General features: G+C 42.0%; 1 protein-coding gene across 1 annotated transcript in view; it reads right to left on the minus strand.

Annotated features, from left to right (window-relative positions):
* Positions 1–22613, minus strand: part of DNA2 (DNA replication helicase/nuclease 2) — a 45345-nt gene extending 22732 nt beyond the window's left edge. Inside the window, 8 exon segments of the mRNA XM_020975187.2 lie at positions 278–443; positions 2682–2799; positions 8198–8417; positions 9427–9558; positions 11348–11493; positions 12506–12689; positions 15399–15578; positions 22438–22613. Coding sequence (XP_020830846.1) covers positions 278–443; positions 2682–2799; positions 8198–8417; positions 9427–9558; positions 11348–11493; positions 12506–12689; positions 15399–15578; positions 22438–22520 — 1229 coding nt within the window. The 5' untranslated portion in view covers positions 22521–22613.
* Positions 22614–22928: the final 315 nt, after the last annotated feature.

The following is a 22928-nucleotide window of genomic DNA, read 5'->3' on the forward strand; positions in this document are numbered from 1 at the left end:
AGGAGAACGCAAACCTATGAGATCACAGATCTGAATCAAGTGGGGAGGGAGGCACCATTTTAATAACCACAATAAATCCACCAAGGCTAATTCCATCAACACTATTAAGCTGAACTCAATCTGTTACAAATTTGTGATAGTTCTCCGTATAGAGGAGGGAGGGATCTACATTGACATATAGACACAGATACATAGAAATAAAGGTGATATAAAAATAAATGTTATCAATATAAATTTAAAACTACAACCCAAATTTAAACGATTAGAAACTCGTTACCTGCTATAAAGAGCACAGTTGTCCATCTGTGAGCAATATTTACAGGTGTAACTATCATTAATGACTGGCGGCAAGTGTGCAAGTTGGGTCTGCTCCTTTCCTGCAGTGGATTTTGTGACACCACGGGACAAGTAGAATGCCATCTGGTTTCTTAGCTTTAATAACTCTATTTTTTTTTAAAGAGAAAAAATGTATTAAATTCAGTTTAATTTGATTCGACTATCATACAGACTTTGTGACCACCATAGATATTATTATAAGGCAGCCACATGGCGCAGTAAACATAGCAATGAATCTGAAGTCAGGAAGACCTAAGTTCCAATCTAGCCTCAGACACTTATTAGCTGTATGGCCTGGGCAAGCTGCTTAACCTCTGTTTGCCTCAGTTTTCTCATCTGCGAAATAGGGATCATAATAGCATCTACCTCAAAGGGTTGCTGTGAGACCATATGAGATATTTGTAAAGTGTTCAGCACAGTGCCTGGCACATAGTAGGTGACTAATAAATACTTATTTCAACCAGCAGAGAGAACTTAAAAAATGACTAGACTGTCTGAAAGCCATCATCAAAAAAAGAGCCTGGACATCATCTTTCAAGAAATTACCAAGGAAAACTGCCCTGATATTTTAGAACCAGACGGCAAAATAGAAATTGCAAGAATTCACTGATCACCTCCTGAAAGAGATCCCCAAAGTAAAACTCCTAGGAATATTGCAGCCAAATTCCAGAGTTCCCAGGTCAAGGAGAAAATATTGCAGGCAGCCAGAAAGAAACAATTCAAGTATTGTGGAAACACAATCAGGATAACACAAGATTTAGCAGCTTCTACATTAAGGGACGAGAGGGCATGGAATATAATATTCTGGAGGACAGAGGAGATAGGATTACAACCAAGAATCACCTACCCAGCAAAACTGACTATAATCCTTCAGGGTAAAAAATGGTCATTCAATGAAACAGGGGACTTTCAAGCATTCCTGAGGAAAAGACCAGAGCTGAACAGAAAATCTGACTTTCAAATACAAGACTCAAGTGAAACATGGAAGAGGTAAACTGGAAAGAGATATCATAAGAGACTAATTAAGGTTGAACTGTTTACATTCCTGCATGGAAAGATGATACTTGTAACTCATGAGTCCTCTTTCAGTATTAGGGCAGTGGGAGGGAAAAAATTACATGTATGGACAGATAGACAGACAGATAGATAGATAGATAGAGGGCACAGGGAGAGTTGAAGATGAAGGGATGATATCCGGAAAATAAAATTAAGGGGTAAGAGAGGACTATACTGGAAGAAGGAGAAAGGGAGAAGTAGAATGGGGTAAATTATCTCACATGAAACAGACAAGAAAAGCCTTTTACAGTGGAGGGGAAATGGGGGTAGGTGAGAGGGAATGAATCTTATTTTCATAGGATTTGGCTTACGGAGGGAATAACATACACAAGGGGGTGTGGAAATCTATCTTACCCTACTGGAAAATAAGGGGGGAAGGGGACAAGAGAGCAGGAGAATGATAGAGAGGAGGGCAGACTGGGGGAGGGGATAATCAGAAGCAAACACTTCTGAAGAGGGACGGGGTCAAGAGAGAGAATAGAACAAATGGGAGGTAGGATAGGATGAAGGGAAATACAGTTTTTCACAATATGACTACTATGGAAGTGTTTTGCATGACTACACATCTATAACCTATATCGAGATGCTTGCCTTTTCAATGACAGTGGGTGGGGAGGGAGGGAGAAAATTTGTAACCCAAAGTTTTAAAAACATACGTTAAAAATAAAAATTAAAACTTAAAAAAAATAAATGCTTATTTCCCTCCTCCCTACATTTTATTTTGGGGGGCGGGGGGAGCACAAAATGGAGGTTAAGTGACTTGCCCAGGGTCACACAGCTGGTAAGCGTTATGTCTGAGGCTGGATTTGAACTCAGGTCTTTCTGAATCCAGGGCTGGTGCTCTATCCACTGTGCCTCCCCTTCCTACATTTTAGTGGCTATTTGAAGGCCAAAAAAAAAAAATCATAGATTTAGAAGTTGGAAGGTACCTCAGATCACTGGATCAAACCACCTCATTTTACAGATCAGGAAACTGAGGTCAGATGACTCCCCTAAGACCAAGCAGTTAGGAATTCTTGAGGGCTGGCTTTCAATCTGGTATTCCTTACTCAGGAATAGAATTCTAAAAGGTCAGGGTTAATGTTTTCCAAAATCTAAATACAAGACTTGAAAAAAAAAGTTTTGCTTGTCTTTTTTAACATTTCTAACCACAAATGAGAGACAAGACATTTCACTGTGCCCTGCAACAGTACTGAGAGAGTTTTCCAAGTAGAGTACATCAAGGAAGGGTCAGAAACTTTTATAATGTTAACTGTGAAAAGAACAAGGATAAACTGGGCAGCCCTTACCTCTCCTATCAAGATGGCTGGCAGGCACGGAGTACATGGTACCAGTCCGGAGGTAGAGAAGCAATCCAGCTTCTGGATCAGCCCTTCTTTCCTGGCTTAGTAGTGTATAGAGAACAACCTACAAGTCATTTTAAAATGACATGACAGGAACAAATAGTGATGAGAGTAAATGGGGCTTCCTAATAGCAAACACTTTCTTCCTACTCAAACATCAACATCCCTCTCAATTTTGCTTTCACCTTGAAGAAACATCTAAATTGCCAACCACTTAAAAGCCAATATATAGAACTCTCCTGGTTTTTACCTTTTCATCCAGAGTTTATGAGGCCAGAATTTGTTAGGGTCTTATTTTCCCCCCTGACAGACTACTATTATATGCATTAAGTTAAATGCATGGAATACTGGTCAGGATTACCACGAAGAACAAATATAGTCAGTCCCTAATTTAGGAATAGGTTCTACCATCAAAGTTCATTTGTAAATCTCTTGTTTGAAATCAGAAAAGCATTTTCCCTTAGAAGCCATCTTATATTTGCTTCTATTGTGGAACAGAGGTTCCCAATTTGATTGATAATGCATTTGAAGTATTATGTTAATTAAACTATAGAACTTAACCACAGTGGGATTCTGTTGGAAAATGCCTTCAAAATTCCAAGCTTGGACTCACAGGAGATTCCCTCTAGCTGGGCTATGCCAGAATCGGGGTTCCTACGCATTTGCTTTGGCCTGCTTCTCCATCCTGCCAGGAAATAGAGTGCCTCTGCTCCAGGCTATTAGTAGGTGTCGGCCATAGCAAGGGGACCAGCAGGGTGGGCGCTCTGGCTGCCGAGAGGCAAGGAGTCATGGGGGAAAGACCAAGGATTCTTGTTAGCGTAACCCCCGAGGGCCATAGCTTCCTCCTGGCCAGATGCTTTTCAGCTCCTTTCCTTCCTGATTCAGGCCCTCGGTGTTAGTTAGCCCATCTGCTTCCTTTCCTAATGCTACTACCCTTTTCTTCTGACAAAGGTTTCTCCCCCCGCTCTCTGCATGTAAGAATGAACCTCACTTTTTACAACTAGTAAACAAAGAACAAAGAGATAGTACAATAAGTTAACAGGCTCTTGTGCCTTGCTGCCACCTTCACTTTCTCCCCCCCACCCCAAATTCCATGAAGAAACTGAATCATTGAAATAAAAAACTCAGCCTACCCAGATCATTCCATCACAAGAGATACTGCCAGGAGGAGAAGAAGAGTATGGACTGGGGATGCTACCACCGAGACTTGGATTAGAACAAGAGGAACTGATGACAGATGGGGAAGAAGGAGAAGGAAGGAGAGTAAGCAATTCCCTCCTCCCTCTACTTTCCTCTTGCCACAGGAGAAGCCATCCTATGTGAACCCTAAACAAGATTTGAACTGGGTGAGAGAGGTGGAAAATTCCAGCCAACACCTGGTGGATAACAATGGGGAAGAAGGGAAAAGGGGGAGTCCCTGAGGCCACGGGCCATTCCTGAGTGACCATATGGAAGTCAGCTTGGAGGATGGTATGAATGCCTGTAAACATAGGCCTAATACTACAGTGAGCATGCTGACACTCGGGCTAGGGATTCTTTTCCATAATACCTGGTATCAATCATTTCAATGGGCCAATTTAGTATTCCTAATAACGGCTGAGTCACTGTAAATCTATTTTAGTTTGAGAAAGCTGTGAGGGACAAGATTAAGGAATTCAGAGCCATATATTTTTTAGGCAGCTCCCTAACATAAGCCAATGCTAAATAAAGACTCCCATCAAAATGATCTGAATCTAAATTCATCATTTGTAGAACCTCTGTTTAAATCTACAAACGCAAATGCATAAATACATAGATCAAATTGAGAACTATTAGTTACCTTTCCTTTAAAGCATGATGATGAGTGTTAATTTCTAAAAGATCCATGTTAATTGTGACACACAAATTACATGTGTAAACTGTTCTATTAGCCAAGTGCTAAAGAAAGGTTTTTGAAAAAAATATATAAAGTTACATTTTCCTGAAAAAATTGCTATCCCACCAGATTAAAAAGTTAAGTTTCTTCTGTGCCCAGGGCACATTCACCTAAGAAACAAAAGATTTCTTAAACTGACAAAGAAAGAGGATCACAGAGATAAAGACTCTCCAAAGAAAATGTTAGTTCCAAGGGCCTTGCTATTTAAATCATTTCCAGGAATACTTAGGGTAAGTCAGCTGCCAAGATAGTAAGGAATGGAAAAAATTAGTATTGGAAAAAATAATATTCACACAGAGTTTGGAGTCTGAGCCTGATAAATTAAATTCATCTGAACATGGCAGGCTGTTGTGTCGCTAAATAAATTACATGTGAAACATTTTGTTGCGTCGATTACTGGATACAATTCATACTCATTGGCAATGCTTTAATACAACTTTGGAATGATCCACATACAGATATAAACATGTACATATGTATAAATAACTACTTACACCCCATTCCACCACAATTCCTTCACCAACCTTCCTGCCCAAACTGCCAGTCAGCCAACTCCCGAAGCCTGACAGATGGAGGGGAAGAGAGTTTGCTAAATATGATTTCGGAGGGCTAGTTAACTTAACCACCCATTATAATATTGTTTCTATGCAGAAAATGGGTTGCAAGTTCCAAATAATCGATTTAGAAATGGACTTTTGGCATGAAGTTCATTTGTAAATCAGGGACTCCTGCTAATTAAAATAAGGAAGTCCCAAAGTTAGGATTGACCTATTGCACGCCTGGCATATTTTGAATTCTATTTTTATTTTCTGCACATTAAGTAGATAGTGCTCTCACTATGAAGTGGAAACTCGGTCACCAAAATAAAAGCACTGTCTTCTTATATTATACGTGCCCTACACTCACAGATGATTCATCTTCTCGCATATAGAGAAGATGAACTGAACAAAATGGAACCATTTCCCTTGGGGCCACTGCAACTGAGCCAGCTTTAGACTCCTAAGTGTCTGTGCACGGCTCAGCAGGCCCAAGAGATTTCAGTCAAACCTGTCTGCGAAGACCAAGTGGAAACTTTGAAGGTCCCCACGACGCTGCAAGCACCTGGCCTCCAATCTTTATAACTTTATAAAGGATTAACTGCTTCTCTTCAAATCTGGCTCCGTTTACTCCGCTCAAGAGGACCACAATTGAGTCAAATTTCAAAGCTATAGCTTCAGTCCAAGTTACATAATTATCCAAGCATAAAACTAAAGTCTTTGGAGGAGGAAAATGGTTTCTCCCTGCTCAAACCCTCAACATTTGTAAAGTCAGAAGCAGCAAAAATATAACCCAAAATTACTTTGGGCTTGAATCCAAAACTTAACTTTCAGTTCAAAAGTCTGTTATTCAGATGCAAAGAGGGTCTTAATAATGGAAAGTTTCTTTAGCTAAGGTTCAACTATAAAACTCAAGACTGTAATACAAATGCATTTTATGTAACATCTTTTATAATTTAAAGTTTTTAAATATGAAAAAGGAATGGCTTACTCTCCGTAATACAAATTCATGTATAAAACACATAATTTTTTCATTCCCAGTCTATAACAGATGGTAATATTATTATAATTAGGTTATAATTAATGTTTCCTAATACATACAAGTGATAATACAGTTTTAACTTATTATTACTGTAGTGATTTTGATTTATTTCCTTCCTTCAAAAACAGTCAGAAGTATTTAGTTTAGATGTTTACATTGCAAGAATGCTTAGGTTTTCATCTCATTCAAGTCACAGCTTCTATGTACTTCAGTTGGGAGCATCTCAAATCATAGGGACATTTAATTCAGCAGTAACACACAGTTCCCTTATTTAATCTTAGATGAAACTCATTAGATACCAGGGAGAGAGGGAGGAAATTGAAAAGGCAAGTTTACAACTCTCCTACTACCATTATTTTTCCCAAAGAAAAATGTCTGCCCCTAATACTATACATTTCTAAGATATATTTCCTTAAAAACTCCTAGGAATATTATAGCCAAATTCCAGAGTTCCCAGGTCAAGGAGAAAATATTACAAGCTGCCAGAAGGAAACAGTTCAAGTACTGTGGAAACACAATCAGGATAACACAAGATTTAGCACCTTCTACATTAAAGGACCGCAGGGCATGGAATATAATATTCCGCAGGGCAAAGGAGATAGGATTACAACCAAGAATCACTACCCAGCAAAACTGAGTATAATCCTTCAGGGGAAAAAAATGATCATTCAGTGAAATAGAGGACTTTCAAGCATTCCTGATGAAAAGACCAGAGCTAAATAGAAAATGTGACTTTCAAATACAAGGCTCAAGTGGAACATATAGAGGTAAACAGGAAAGAGAAATCATAGAGACTTATTAAGGTTGAACTGTTTACATTCCTACATGGAAAGATGATATCTGTAACTCATGAGAGAGAGAGAGAGATAGATAGACAGATAGATAGATAGATAGATAGATAGATAGATAGATAGGTAGATAGATAGATAGATAGACAGATAGATAGAGGGCACAGGGTGAGTTGAATATTAAGGGGTCATATCTGGAGAATAAAATTAAGGGATGAGAGAGGATTATACTAGGAGAAGAAGAAAGGGAGAGGTAGAATGGGGTAAATTATCTCACAAAAAAAAACAAAGAAAAGAAAAGTCTCTTACAGTGGAGGGGAAATGGGGAAGGTGAGAGGGAAGGTGAATCTTATTCTCATAGGATTTGGCTTAAGGAGGGAATAACATACACATTCAATTGGGTATGGAAATCTGTCTTACCCTACAGGAAAATAGGGGGAGAAGGGGACAAGAGAGCAGGGGGATGATAGAAAGGAGGGAGGATTGGGAAAGGGAGTAATCAGAAGTAAATACTTCTGAGGAGGGACAGGGTCAAAAGAAAGAATAGAATAAATGGGAGGGCGGGACAGGATTAAGGGAAATAGAGTTAGTTTTTCACATGTCTACTATGGACGTGTTTTGCATAACTGCACATGTACAACCTATATTGAGTTGCTTGCCTTTTCAATGAGGGTGGGTGGGGAGGGAGGAAGAGAGAAAATTTGAAACCTAAAGTTTTAAAAACATGTTTAAAAAAAATGTTTTCACATGCTACTGGGAAATAAGAAATACAGGAAATGGGATACAGAAGGCTATCCTGCCCTACAGGAAAATAGAAGGGGAAGGGGATAAGAGAAGGGGAGAGAGACAGAAGAGAGGACGGACTAGGGGAAGGGATATTCAGAATGCATGCCATCTTGGGGTGGGAGGAGGGGTAAAATGGGGTGAAAATTTGGACTTCAAAAACTTGTGGGAGTGAATGTTGAAAACTAAAAATAAATAAATTTATATTTAAAAAAATGAAAAAGAGTTTAAAAATTTTAAAAAAAGATATATTTCCTTATAATGGATTGGCAGGAAACATTCCCAAATTGAAAGCAACAATTTGGAATTAAAATAGTAAGGGGACAGTACGGCATACGTCAATGAGAATGTGCTCTTGGATAGATTAAACATTTCCATTTTAAAACTCTGCAGCCTACCTGGCTTCTGTGCTCAATGGAGTTAGATTCCTTGCCTGTCTTAAGCTCCAACGGCATTACTCCACACGTAGCTTTGGACCCACGATGCATTTTCACGCTGACTGTGACATCAATTTTGCCCTTCAGGCCGAACCTCGGAGACCAAATGTTCTCTTCGATATCCAGAGCTTTTGTTACTTGGATCCCACAAGACGATTCATCCTTGTTTCTGTCATATAACCTGGGAGAAAAATGTGTATTTCTTCTGAAGAAAATGAGAAGAAAAAAGATGATTATGCATGCAAACCAACCAGTAGATGAACATGCCCATCTTCCTAAAAAGACTCAGCACAGCGTAGTGCAAAGACCACTGTCCTGGAAGTCAGGAGAGCTGGGATTATGTCCAGCCAGATGACCTGGGTAAGTCACTAGAGGCAGGAGGATGTGCATTCAGATCCTGCAGACACCTACTTAGCTGTGGAACCCTAAGCAAATCAATTAAGCACTCTCAGCCTCAGTTTCTTCATTTGTAAAATGGATCTAGCCATGAGCAATGAACAGTTCTCTAATTTTTTTAGTTTGTCGAGTTCTAAGGGGAAGCTAGGTGGCACTATAGTGCATAAAGTGCTGGGCCTGGAGTCAGAAAGACTCATCTTCCCGGGTTCAAATCCAGCCTCAGACACTTACTAGCTGTGTGACCCTGCACAAGTCACTTAACTCTATTCGCCTTAGTTTCCTTACCTGTAATGAGCTGGAGAAAGAAATGGCAAACCACTCCAGTATCCCGCCAAGAAAACCACAAATGAGGTGATAAAGAGTCAGAAACAACAGAAACAACTGAACAACGATTTCTGTAAAGAAGGTCTTATAACTGTATTTAGCTAATTTCTATGTGTTTTGATAGATGGACCAATTTTTTTTACTTTCTGTACGTATTTTTGAAAAACAATTTTAACCTCTTCTGAGTTTTATTCATAATAAAGAGAAATTGTCATTATTTATGAGGTTTTATTTCATATACTATAACTCTGAAATTCTTAATGGTTTCAATTAATTTTTTAGTTGATTCTTCTGGGTTTTCTAGATAGACCATCATATCATCTGCAAAAGCAATCATTTTATTTCCTCAGAAACTGTTAATTCCTTCAAAAGACTGCTCCTCCTTGAAAAGATACGATTCAACACTGCTGAACACTAGAGAATCCTAAGCAATGAGACAAAAAAAGGTCAGACTAGAATGGCTTTCTTACGAAGTGAGGGGGGTCTTGGGGAGGTCCACTGAAGTGGGCTTGTGCATAAAATCTTCAGCCCATTTGGAAAATGACGGAAGATAGTCTTCTATTTCTTGTTTAAATTCATCTTGTTTCAGGTTCAAATGATACCTTTAAAAATGAACAAGGATATAGTGAATATAAAAAGGGGAGAAAATGATAAGAACAAAGACCATGAAGAAGCCAATGGAGGCGACATAACCCCAGGTCTAAGATCACATGACCATCTTGATTCCTGGAGTAAGACTGCAATGATATCTTATGAAGAGGAGGTCCCCTCCATAGACCTGCTTCCATGGAAACTTAAAAGCAAATGGTACCACACCATGATGACAACACGTGTAATATGGCAACATCCTGTGAGAAGGAGCCAGGAGGGGCTCAGGACTGCGCCCTGGCCACAGAACATTTCCCCCAACGCCTTCTATGCTTTCTGGGCTTCCAATCCATCTTCTACGGTTTGCTTGCCTGACGTCTCTGACTACAGCTAACAGCATCTGCCTTTGACAATATAAAGAACTGCTCACTTTTCTCACACTAAAATACCAGACTCAATAAAAAAGAAATAAAATGAGGATTCTAAGATGTTTTAAATACATTAAACACCTTTGAATACATTGCCTATATAAAAAGAAGGGGGTAAAGATGTTAAACAGTGCTCTGCAGGGTTGGTGTACATAAGGACAAAAAAAATATCATGTCGTAGTCCTGGCCCTTTGTGGCCTTGAGAAGACCCTCAGCCTCCCCAGGCCTCATGCTCCTCATCTGTAAAATGGTGACCGGAATACTTCATCTCCTGATGACCCAGGATTGCAGGAAGCCCAAATGAGAAGACAGAGTGTTTGTAACAGTAAAGCACTCTACAAATGCCAACCATTATCTCAGCTCTTAATAAGGATCCACGTTGACTCCAGTCACTTAGCCAATCAGAGCTTAATTGCTTCATCTAGAAAATGGGGATAAGGACACTGACACTGCTGATCTTGCAATGCTACTCTGCTGAGCCCTTTGCAAATGTGTGCCAGCATGATGCCGGGTGAACTGAGGACACAGTCACTCTCATCTAGGCTTTTTCCACACTGCCATGGTCCTAAGGGGCCAGCAGATAGCTGCAGAGTCACGATGCATACTTGGAAACAACAGGAAAGAGGACCGAGCATGTGCAGCAACCTGGTTACTTCACCTGAAAAAGAGCATTGACCTCTCCAGGCCTCAGTTTCCGACCCTGTAAAATTAGGGGACTGAACCAGAAGACCCCACACCCTCTCTAGTTCTACAACTGATGAAAGGCTGTCACCAACGTAACTACTAAACAACAGAAGGGTCCAACCTGGACCCCAGGGGACCCCAGTGTTGAGGCACCATGCCCCCTGGATATTCAAAGCCATTCTACATGGGAGCTGTGCTCAATTTAGTGCACTCTTCCTGATTTTGGGCCACCACCGTGAACCCACCTCTGTGCTCCTGAAAGCCAAAGCGTGAACCCTGCTTCTCCATGCTTTTGGAGTTAGGGCCCCTTTGGCCATCTTCCCTGGCTGACGACCATCACTCTTCACAGCTCTTGGGGTACTTGCCCCCAGAAGCTCTGCCCTCTTTCCAATGCTGTACAAACTTCTATGCCGTGGGCCTGCGGCCAAGGAATACCCTGTTGGGGCTCTCCTCTATGGGAATACCTCTGGTGAGCCTGCTCAGCTGCTCTAGAACTTTGTTTTATTTTCTGACGCTTTTCCTGGCATTCTAGACTGGGGGGATGTACAGGCATTTATTGGGCAATATCATAAGAGCAATAGGGGGAGTGCAAAAAGCAAGACAAAAATCACAGTGTGACCCAAACATTTTGGAGATTCGAGGAAATGTTTCCTTAATTGCATTTTACCCTAGTTCTGATTGCATTACTTACATTTCCTTCAGATGTTTTATTTCTTGAACAGTCTGTAGAGCAAGTTCCTGGAGCTTTTCTTGGGCAAAGCTGTCAGTTATCGCTTTCTGGAATATTTCGTGCAGGACTGTGCCAATCAGCATTTGGTGGGAATTGGGATCGCAGCTCTATAAGAAGATGGCAAATGTGTTTCTGATGTGATATATGTTAAAAGACTTATTTTTAAGACATACACTTACCCAAGAAACTGATGTTTTTCTAATATTAAGCAGCCAAGAAAAGAGAATATGAAATATTTTTCTTCATCTACTTTTCCTTCATCCCTTAATTGTTCAATAAATTCTCAAGGATCTAAGATGTCTAAAGTACTAATCTTAAAAAAATTAATTTTACAGTCTACCAAGAACAGACATAATTTGGAGTGTTTAATACATGTATTCAAAAAACATATTAATCGAAGCATACTATTTGCTATTTTTTTCTTCTGTTTTGTTTTGTTTTCTCTTTCTGGTGGTTCCTCCTATTGGTTCTAATTCTTCCTTACAACATCAATAATGTGAAAATGTTTAATAGGAATGTATATGTATAGCCTATATCAGATTGAGTGCTGTCTTGAAGAGGAAGGGGGAGAAAAATTTAAAACTCAAAAGCTTATGGAAGTGATTGTTGATAAATCAAAACAAATTAATAATAAATAAATAAATTTTAAAAAGAAAAAAAACACATTAGAAAAGATAATTTTATAAGTATCAATAGAAGCCTTAGTAAAAAATTAAGTTTTGCTTTCTCAGAAATGCTGGTTAAGTACTATATTAACTGTTATCCTTTTTCCCTATACAATTATAAAATGGAAAATAAATATATCCAATACATCTGATTTCCAAAATTCATTTATTACTCTGCTACTTGTTTTACAGTATAACTGTTGTGCTTCTCTAAGACAAGAAGGTGAAAAGAATCCTTGGGTCACAGGAAATAAACCTCAGCACACAACAACAATTAGCACTGGGTCTTATTAGTTTATTTAACTGAGAATCCTAAGGCAGACAGGGGTTTACAAGATGCTGCCACACTAAAAATCATCACTAGAACTAGTTTTATTAAGGCCAGAATGACTTAGTTAAGTATCACAGACGATGAATTCAGACTGGGCATAATAACATTTTCTAGCATACTTACCCTAAAATTTTCACTCAGAACCGCTCTTCTCATACAACGAATGCTATTTGCTACACTTGTGCCAGAAATCAGTGTGTCTGGGTAGAGAGTCAAATATCCAAAATCTTTATCTATTATCCAAGCATCTGCTTTGTACTCTCCTTCCAAATGAATGATGTCTCCTGGCTCTACTGAAAGATCGTCCCTGCAAATAAAAATAGATGACGCATAGGTGCTCCATTTGAAATGTACAAGAAAGGAGGCATAACGAGAGCTTTACCTATGGAAGACGGAACATTGCTCATTTCATAGGATTTAGAACAGCAAAAAAATGCTGCAAATCACTTACTTTAAGGCTTTTATGTGACAAACAAGGAAACTGAAGCCCAGAGAGATTAAATGAATTATCTAATGTCATTAAGGGAGGAAGATAAAGGACGAATCAGGATTGGAACCCAGGTTCTCTGGATCCACAAGCAACTAGGTTGTGCAGTAGACAGAGTGCTGGGCCTGGAGGCAGGAAGATTCAACTTCCTAAATTCAAATATGACCTCAGACCCTTACTAGCTGTGTGACCCTGGACAAGTCACTTAAGTTTGCCTCAGTTTCTCATCTGTAAAATGAGCTGGAGAAGGAAATAGTAAACCACTCCAGTATCTTTGCCAAGAATACCTCAACTGGAGTCACAAAGAGTCAGACAGGACTGAAATAGCTAAATAACATCATCTGTGGATCCAAAGTCAGGGCTCTGGTCACTGCCCCACAGTGGCCTCTTTCTGCTCATGTCTTTGTAGAACCGGATACCAATCCACATCAAGTTTTTATAACAGTCTTCACTCTACCTACCTCCAGCTTTAAAACATGTACAAATATACTCATGGATTCCCTTCAGACAGAAAGAAGTTAACTTCCTAGGCCCCAGAAATTATTACAGAAGAACTGGCCACCTGGACATAATCTAATCTCAAAGAGCTAAGAATGTCAGTCTTTATTATTTATTCTTCCATTACTAAGCCTTCCAACATTCCCGTGCCTTCCTAAAATTTTAGGAACGGCCAGCCTAATGCAACAGGAAAGAGATGTAAAGGCTTTCCTCAGTTCCATCTCAAAACTCGGGCACAAATCCAAGATCAGTCTGCCCTACACACTTGTGTAGCATTTTCTAACTGTGAAAACAAGGGTTAACGAATTTTAGACGGATAAAATTAAAACAGAAGCCAGAAACTGGAAAAAAAGTTTTACTCTAAGTCTCTCTAATAAAGACCTCATTTCTCAAATGTACAGGAAACTGAGCCAAATTTATAAAGATAAGAGTCATTCCCCACTTGATAGTCAAAGGATATGAACAGGCAGTTTTCAGAAGAAATCAAAGCCATCAATGGTCATTGGAAAAAACGCTCTAAATCACTAATAATTAGAGAAATGCAAATTAAAACAACTCTGAGGTACCACCTCACACTTATCAGCTTGGCTAACATGACAGAAAAGGAAAAGGATAAATGCTGGAGGGGATATGGGAAAAGAGACACTGATTAATGCATTGTTGGTGAAGTTGTAAATTGATCTAACCTTCCTGGACAACAGTTTGGAACTACAAGCAAGGGGCTATAAAATTACGCAGACCCTTTGACCCAGCAATATCACTACTAGAGCTGTATCCCAAAGAGACCAAAGAAAAGTGAAAAGAACTTATTTGTACAAAAATATTTAGAGCAGATCTTTTTATGGTGGCAAAGAATTAGAAATTAAAGAGATACTCATCAACTAGGGAATGACTGAACAAGTTATGGTATGTGACTGCGATGGAATACTATTAAGATAATACTATAAGAAATGATGAAGAAGATGGTTTTAGAAAAACCTGGGAAGACTTATATGAACTGAAGCAAAGTGAAGCAGAAACAGAACACTGTATACAGTAAGAGCAGTACTGTAAGGATGATAACTGTAAAAGACTTAGCTAACTCTGATCAATACAATGATCCCCGACAATTCCAAAGGACCCATGATGAAAAATGCTATCCACCTCCAGAGAGAGAAATGATGAGCTCTAAGTGCAGACTGATGTAGACATTTTTCACTTTTTTTTTTTTAACATACGGAAATGTGACTTCACATGTTCAATTGAAATAATATTGCTCGCCTTCTCAATGGGAAGGCGAGGGTCCAGAAGGGAGAAAATTCAGAATTCAAAATGTTTTAGAAAAAACAAGAATGTTAAAAACAAATAAATAGAATTTTTAAAAAATAACCATTTTATGCTGAATTTCATTTTACTATTCTTAAAAACTAACATAAGTGTCATGCTACAGCTGGACAGACTGAAGGTCTAGGACCAGTAAGGGGTGAGGAATCTGTGGTCTCAAGGCCACCTTGGGTCCTTGGGTATAACCTTTTGACTGAGTCCAAGTTTTATAGAACAAATCCTTTTATTAAGGGGATTTGTTCTGTGAAGTTTGGATTCAGTCAAAGGGCCACACTTGAAGACCTAGAGGGCCACACGTGGCCTTGAGGCTGCAGATTCCCTACCCCTGTTAAGTAGAAGGAGAAATAGTCATTAGTACAACAATGTTCTTCGTCTTCACTCTACCTCTACCATCACTCTACCTGTCCATCTATGGACAAACTAACCTCTCTGAGCCTCAGTTTCCTCATCTATAAAATAAAGGTAAAGATAACAATACTTGCACTAACACTTTGTTTAATCACCACAAAGTGTGAGCTATTCATTTTATTTCCTCAAATGGTTTTGGAAACAGAGACCTGAGATGCTCAGTATAAAATACATGCAGAATCAAACCATGTTCAAAGCCCAGTCCATTTCTTGTCAAAGATTAATTCCCAGTATTCTGCTGGACTTTAAGAAGATACCTAGAGAATGCCACATTAATTAGCATGTGTGCATATCAATTACCACTCATTCCTAAGGATGCATAGCTCTTGATCTTCCAACGACTGGGAAGCTGTTATAATTAGGTGTTTCTCTGGGTTTCCTTCATTCTGTACGACACTGACACCCAACACCAAGTATCGATTATCTACTCCTCGTCTCAGGATCGAGTCAGGAAAGGCTGCTGCCATTTTCTTCTGAAAACTTTAGAAGAAGAGACAGTGTTATTAGCATAATCAAGAAAGAAGAGATCATCCTCTCTGCTTCTTTTCATCTACAAACCAACCCTTCCTGGAGATTCCATAGTTAATTCTTCTGAGAAACTAATGTTAAAATAGGTAAAAACCAAGGAAGGTCAGACAAGTTGACTGTCTAAAATAACTCCTCCTCTACAAAAATTTCTAAGATACACAATGTGTAACCTGCTCCTCTTTTAGCTTTTCAAAATGTAAGCTTTAAGAGGGTTCCTTCCTCGGCCTGGCACTTGGGAGAAAGACACATCTAAATTGAATAAGTATTGAACAACATTCAATACCACTTGAGTGAGCCCAAGGAAAACTAAGGGTAGGCATATTGCTTGGGACTGTAACAGGAAAAGGCAGACAGAGAAATTTTAGAGATGAGGGAAACCAGGACAGAGAGCTATGGGCTTTGTGGAACTCAGAAAACCTTAGAGTGAATCAGGAGCTGGAAAATGGACCTCAGAAATCAACCTATCCATCTCAACACAAGAATTCATTTCTTTATGACAGCCCAGACAAGTTACCCCAATTTAAATATTCTCAATGAGCAGGAGCTCACTATCTAACAAGGTAAGCCACTCAATTTTTGAAAAGCTTAAAATGTTACAAACGTCTTCATTATGTTAAGCCAAAAATTGCCTCCTAGTACCTTTGACCTACTGGGATACACAAGGGCTATCCTTCACAGACTTGAAAAGCTGTCACATGGTAGAGCGACTGGACTATTCTGTTGGCTCCCAGAAGGCAGAACTGCAGGTCACTTAGTCCAACGTGGACCTGATAATGCCTGACCAATCACCATCTAGCTTTTTTCTGAATGCCTCGATCGAGGAGGGGTCCGTGACTTCTAGAGGTGACCTGTTCCTCTCTTACAGGCTATCACTGTTTGAAAAATCTTCCTAGGTTGTGCCTCTCAGCAACCTTCCCCAACAGCTCCAAGGTCTGTCCTAATCTACCCTGTAAATAAAGGGGGAGAGGTTGTCCACCTCTTCTGCCACTGGCTTGTTATAACCACTGCTTCCTTTTCTAGCTGCTCACAAACCCTCCCTTTAATCACATAACCTTGAATTTTGCCGGGGATCAAAGTAAGGCTCAGCGACCTTTGGTTTTCAACGTCTTCTTCCAGACCTGTGACACCGCTCTCATTTCCCACAATCTTTCCAGGATCTCAGCTGGTGGCTCAGCATTTGTGTCTCTCAGCTTCAGCACCCAGGGACAGGTGGTGTCTACACGGTGTGGATGTAGAATCTCAACCTATCAAGAGGTGGTAGGGGCTCCTCCCTTGCTATCTTCCTACACATTCCTGGGAATCAGCTCCCTGGTTATTTGTTTCCCATTAGCCTGGTTGTAGTTCAAGATCATAAGAACGGGGGCAATAAGGGACGTGTAATTCCCACAATATACTAGAGAACACAATGTAAGGCACTGAATTGTATATAGTTCAATCCAACAATAATGCCTACTGTGTAGGTGCTGGGGAGAAGAAAGATTTAAATAAAATACGATCCCTGCCAACGTAAAGCTTACAACCTCATAGTTCTATTCATTGTACAGGTCAATGAAGCAACAAACAAGCATTTAAGCAGTTACTATGTGCCGGCACCATTCCAGCCTTTGGCGATGAAAAGACCATTGTGAAACAGCTCTGTCCTCAAGAAGCTCCTGCTCTAGTGGAGGCTGGGGGACATAACCCATACATACATACATACATTCATACATGTACACACAACAGGAAAGAGGTAATTTTGGGAGGAAGCTAGGGGGCTCAGGAAAGGCCTGGAGACGTAGCACTTGAGCAAAATTTTGAAACTAGAGATCTCTAAGAGGCTGAGGTAAAGGAGGGCATTCTTGGTATAAGGGACAGCCTGTACAGAGACACAGAGGGAGTGCCATGTTTGAGAGACAGCAAGGTGGCCACCTTGGTTGGACCACAGGGTGATGAAAAAGAGGACTGGAAGGGTCAACTGGAATCAGGTCGTGAAGGGACTGAAACACCAAACAAAGAGCTCATACTTGGTTCTCAAGGTAAGGAGGAGTTTACCGAGTACGGGGGTGAGCTGGTCAGAGATGCCCTGGGGAAAATCACTTTGGCAGCTGGGTGGAGGATGGATTAGCAGAACGAGGGACTTGAGGCCATTGGAATAGTGGAGGCAAAAGGTAACAAATGGCTGAAATAGGACAGTGGTCATATAGGTGGAGGGAAGGGGAGGGTTATGAGAGACGTCGTGGAGAGAGAAAAGCCAAGAGACATGGTAAGTAACCGACTACACGTGAAGGACAGCAAACAGACAAGGATGTTCCAAAGTTTTGAGTTTTTTAATAACTGGAGGAGGAGGAGGAGAAGTGCCCTTGACAGAAATGGAAAAGTTCAGAAAAGGGTGGATTTTTTTTTTGAGGGGGACAGATAATGATCTCTGTTTTGGACATGTTGAGTGTGAGATGAAATGTCCAATCCACAACAGAGATGTAGGACAAGACCAGGAAGGAGACCAGGGATGGAGATAGCTCTAGGCCTCATCAGTATAGACCTAACTAAGCACACAACAACTAATAAGGTCATTAAGGGAAACAGACCCTGGACAGGGAACAGGAAGGTGGTACAGAAGGCGATCCAGCAAGGGAGACTGAGAAGGAGCAGCCAGACAGAGAGCAGGGTCACAAAACCCAGAAAGGAGAGAGCGTCTGAGAGAGGTTAGGAAGGAGAAGCATCAAGTCACAGTCCTAAGGGGAGATGGATAAGCCTTTGACATGAATTTTCTCCTTGCCACGTTGCCTAGAATTCTTTTGGATTTCTAGCAGGCCCTGCATTTCCAAAGGTGAGACTCGATCACTGAATCATTCCGGTTATTCACACCTGTGCCAATCTGGCCCAACACCCCAAAGTCCTTCTTGTTTCACGCTCCCCAAATGATGCCTCAAGAATTTCACTGGGCTTATTCCTTTAAGGCTGGAAACTGAATAGTAGTAATTCCGAGTTCTCCCCCGCTGAAAAAACTCAGGAGAAGCACCGGGAAGATGCTCAGCTCTTGCGAAGGTCAGGGTGTTGGCAGAATATCCGCCTATGCTGGCAGACGCAAGAGGAGGGAGGAATCTTGCAAATGGAATTTTGCAGGAATAACAAGGGGAGTTGTAGCTTGGGTTTGGAGAGCAAGCACTTCACAAGATATGTTCCCATTTGATCTGGTGTCTGCACCCAGAGCTTTCTCCCTACAGAAACCAACTCCAGGGAGAGGCAGCATGTGAGGCCTTCATGGGACAGATGCAGAGAAGAGGATCAAAGGAGGCAGAGCAAGAAGACATCACTTAGTCCAACCTTCTCATTATTCAGATGAGGAAAGTGAGGCGCAGAGAGCCGAGGTAACCCGACCAATGTTGTACAGGAAGTGACTGTTGAAGACGCTTTCAAAAGATTGAAAAACAGGTCCTGGGACTCTTTCCATTGCATCCTGCTGCTGCACCTGGCCTCTCACCTTCCATGAGGAATAGGGGAGGATTCCATCTGGCCTTCAAACAAGAGAGAACGGGGAGCCAGCTTCACATGTCACCTCGTCTCTCTGGGCTGGACTAGCTACATCTCCAAAGTCCTCTGCCACTCTGAGGAGTCTACAAAATAAAGCCCACCTAAACCTCCAGAGGGGAGGCCAGTACTAGCACCACACATTGGATGCACCTCGTGTTTGCGGCCTTTGTAACACACAGTGCCTAGAACAGCACAGGCACACTGCAGTCTGTCAATAAATGTCTGATTGGGGCAGCTAGGTGGTGTAGTGAATAGAGCTCTGGCCTTGGAGTCAGAAGGACGTGAGTTCAAATCCAGCCTCAGACACTTGACATTTACTAGCTGTGTGACCCTGGGCAAGTCACTTAACCCTGATTACCTTACCAAAAAAAAAATGCTTGATTGAAGCTGTGGTATATGATTGTGATGGAATACTATTATGCTATAAGAAATGACAAGAAGGATGATTTCAGAAAAGCCTGGACTTACATGAATTGATGCAAAGTGAAGCAAGCAGAATGAGGAGAACGTTGTACACAGTAACAGCAACATTGTACCATGATCAACTGTGAATGACTTGGCTATTCTCAGAAATACAATGATCTAAGACAACCCTAAAGGATTCATAACGAAGCATATGATCCACTTCTAGAGAAAGAATTGATTTTGTTTGAATACAGACCAAAGCATGCTATTTTTCACTTTCTTTCATTCTTTTTGAGGCATTTTGTACAAAATGACTAATATGGAAATGTTTTACATGACTGCACATATATAATCTATATCTGATTGCTTACCATCTAGGGGAGAGGAGGGAGGAAAGGGAGGAGTAGAATTTGGAACTCAAAACTTAAAAAATTTGTTAAAATTGTTTTAACATGTAGTTGGGGGAAAATTATAATACATACGTGTGTGTCTGTGTGTATGTAATTTCAAAAAACCACCAAAAAATGCTTGCTTGACTGCTCTGAGAGATGGAGACCTGGTAGCGGACCTCACTTGAACATATACCCTTTGCACATAAACACAGAAATTTAACTTCTTCTGCCAAGGCCTAACCTCTGGGAAGCATCATCTTCAAGAAGACTCCTAGGAGGGGAGGGAGACACAGGAACACCTGGTCTGCTAGCTCTAGCTCTCACAGTGCTGCATGTTATTTGGTAAAGAGGAATAGAGATTTTATAAAAAAAATTGCTAAACCCAAGAAGCTACATGTATGTACATGCAGCCACAAGGCAGCCCGAGTACTACACTAAATTACTCGAAATGCCAAAAGACCTGGAGGAAGACGTCTGGCTGATAGAGCATTAAAGAAGGAGTTGGAGGATCATAGGATGAGATGTCATTTTCATCAGCCCACAATGATGAGATCCAGAAGCTTGTAGCTCATCTCGTCCAACCTCCTTACTTAAAGAGGCAAATACGAAGGCCCAGAATGGAGAAGTGACTTCCTGAAGCTCAAAGAACCTCAGCCATCAAGAGGTAAGTCAGAAAAAAACCCCCACTAGATTTGGAGTAAGAAACTACAAATAGAAGACAGTGTGGTGCAATGAAAAGAGTGAGCCAAATCTGGAATCAGGGACTCTGGTCCCAATCTCTGCTGTCACATGCTACCTGTTTGATTTTGGTCAAGTCCCTTAACTTCTGTGGGCCTCGGTTTCCTCAACTGTAAACTGAGGGGGTTGGATTAGGGGGCCTCTAGGGTCCCAAATGGCTCTAAATCCATGACCTTATGATCTTTATCTGTAAAATGAGAAGGCCAAACAAAATAACCTCTAATAGTTCAGGCCTTCATCACCTCTGGCCTGAACTACTGCCAGAAGAGCCTCCCAGATTGTCCCCAAATCTCTCTCTACCCCAACTCATTCTCCACACAAGGTAAACTGATTTTCCTGAAGAGCAGCTCTGATGACATCACATACCTACTCAATACACTGCTTCCCACTAAAAGACAAACATCTGATTGACATTTAAATCCCTTAACAACCAGGCCCCAAACCACCCTCCAGGTCTTCTTCTGTCCACTGGCTATGTGCCATCCAGACAGGTGCCCAGGGGCACATCATCCTTCCCCTCCCACTCTTAGAATCTCTCATTTCGTTCCAAGCTTTGCTTGAGCTACCTCTGGAGTCCATTAACTTTAAATATATACGTGTGTGTGTGTATGTATATACATATATATGTGTATATATACACATACATATATATTTTTTTGATAACTATTTCAATACAACCGAATTAGAAGCAGCCAATGACCCAGTAGATAGAGCACTGGGCCTGGGGCTAGGAAGAGCTGAGTTCAAATCCAGCCTTACACCTAATACCTGTAGGAAGCTGAGCAAGTCACTTTACCTGTCTGCCTCAGTTTCCTCAACTGTAAAATGAGGAAAACAGAACTTAATTCACAAAGTTCTTGTGAGGATCAAATGAGATAATGTTTGTGAAATGTTTAGCGCAGTGCCTGGCACCTGGTGGGCACGTAAGAAATGCTTGTTCCCTTTCCCCACCGGTTTCCTTTCTATTTCCTCTGTATTTTCTTTTCTCCATAACTGTGTCTTGTCTGCCCTATTAGACTGTGAGCCTCTTGAAGGAAAGTCTTTTTTTCCCTTTCTTTGTATCAACTTTGAACAGCGCCTGGTGCTTAATAACTGCTCAACGTGATTAAAAACATTATTCTGAGACGGGGTCCAAGACATACATACATACATACATACACACACACACACACACACAAGCCTGGAAAGACCCTGCTCTACACCCAGGAGCCCAGGAACTCGATCCCTCCTGCTCTACATGCCTGGGTTTGGCATTCAAAGCCCCACCCCCATCACCCAGACGCACATTTCCAGGCTCCTTCCACCTCCCACCCTTACCCCCACGGCCTCCCTGCACTTCCCCCAACCAGAACCTCCGTCTCCCGCCTCCCCCATGTCTGGGGACCCCTCCCCATTTGCACCCCCAGGCTTCTCGGGCGTGCTCTCAGACCGTCGGGCGCAGGAAGCCCAGACCTTCCCTCCGGGGAGGATCTCCAGGGCCCCAGGCCTCTTTGCACCCGGTCTCCCGATCCGACAGAAAGCTCCCTGAGGGCAGGGCGCAGGCGCGCAGCCCCCGCCCCACGCCATTCCCGCACTCCTCCTCACACTCGTTCCTGCAGCCGCCAGGAAGCTCTCTTCCAGCCGGGCCCCCTCCTCCAGCCCGGGGACGGGAGCCTATGGGGGCCCACGGGGGCCCGCGGGACTCAGTCCGCACCGCCCGCGCCCGCTCCCGCCGCTCCTGCGTCCTCCGTTCAAATCTCCCGCTCCCTCCCGGCCCCGCGGCTCACTGGGCGGCGGGCGGCGGCGCCTCCTCCGCGAGCGGCCTCCTGCTCAGCAGCTCCAGCTTGTCCAGGCCCAGCTCCAGCTCCATCGCTCGGCCGCCCGGGGCTGAGGGTGACGGTGAGGGGTTCCTGGCTGAGGCCCTCGGGGCCGGCGGCACTCCTGCGGACACGCGGGCCGGCGGCGCGGCTGCGCATGCGCCCGGAGCCCTCCTCCTCCTCCTCCTCCTCCTCCTCCTCCTCCTCCTCCTCTCCCCTCCCCCTTCCCCCTCCCTTTCTCCCCCTTCTCCTCCCCCTGCAGCACCTGCGGAGCTGGGTCTGAGCCCCCTTATGGGGTGCAGGGTCCTCCAGGTGCTTTCTTTGTGTGCTCCTATTTAAAAAGCAGCTGCCTTCTCTTCTTACGCCCTCCCCTCTCCCCCATGGACAAACAACCCCCGGTCTCAGGTGGTCCGGGCCTGGAGCGCGTGTCCCATGTGCGGGGCGATGAGCTATGAGGTCCG

Source organism: Phascolarctos cinereus, unplaced genomic scaffold, assembly GCF_003287225.1.
Source record: "Phascolarctos cinereus isolate Bilbo 61053 unplaced genomic scaffold, phaCin_HiC Scaffold_3;HRSCAF=262, whole genome shotgun sequence".
NCBI lineage: Eukaryota > Metazoa > Chordata > Mammalia > Diprotodontia > Phascolarctidae > Phascolarctos > Phascolarctos cinereus.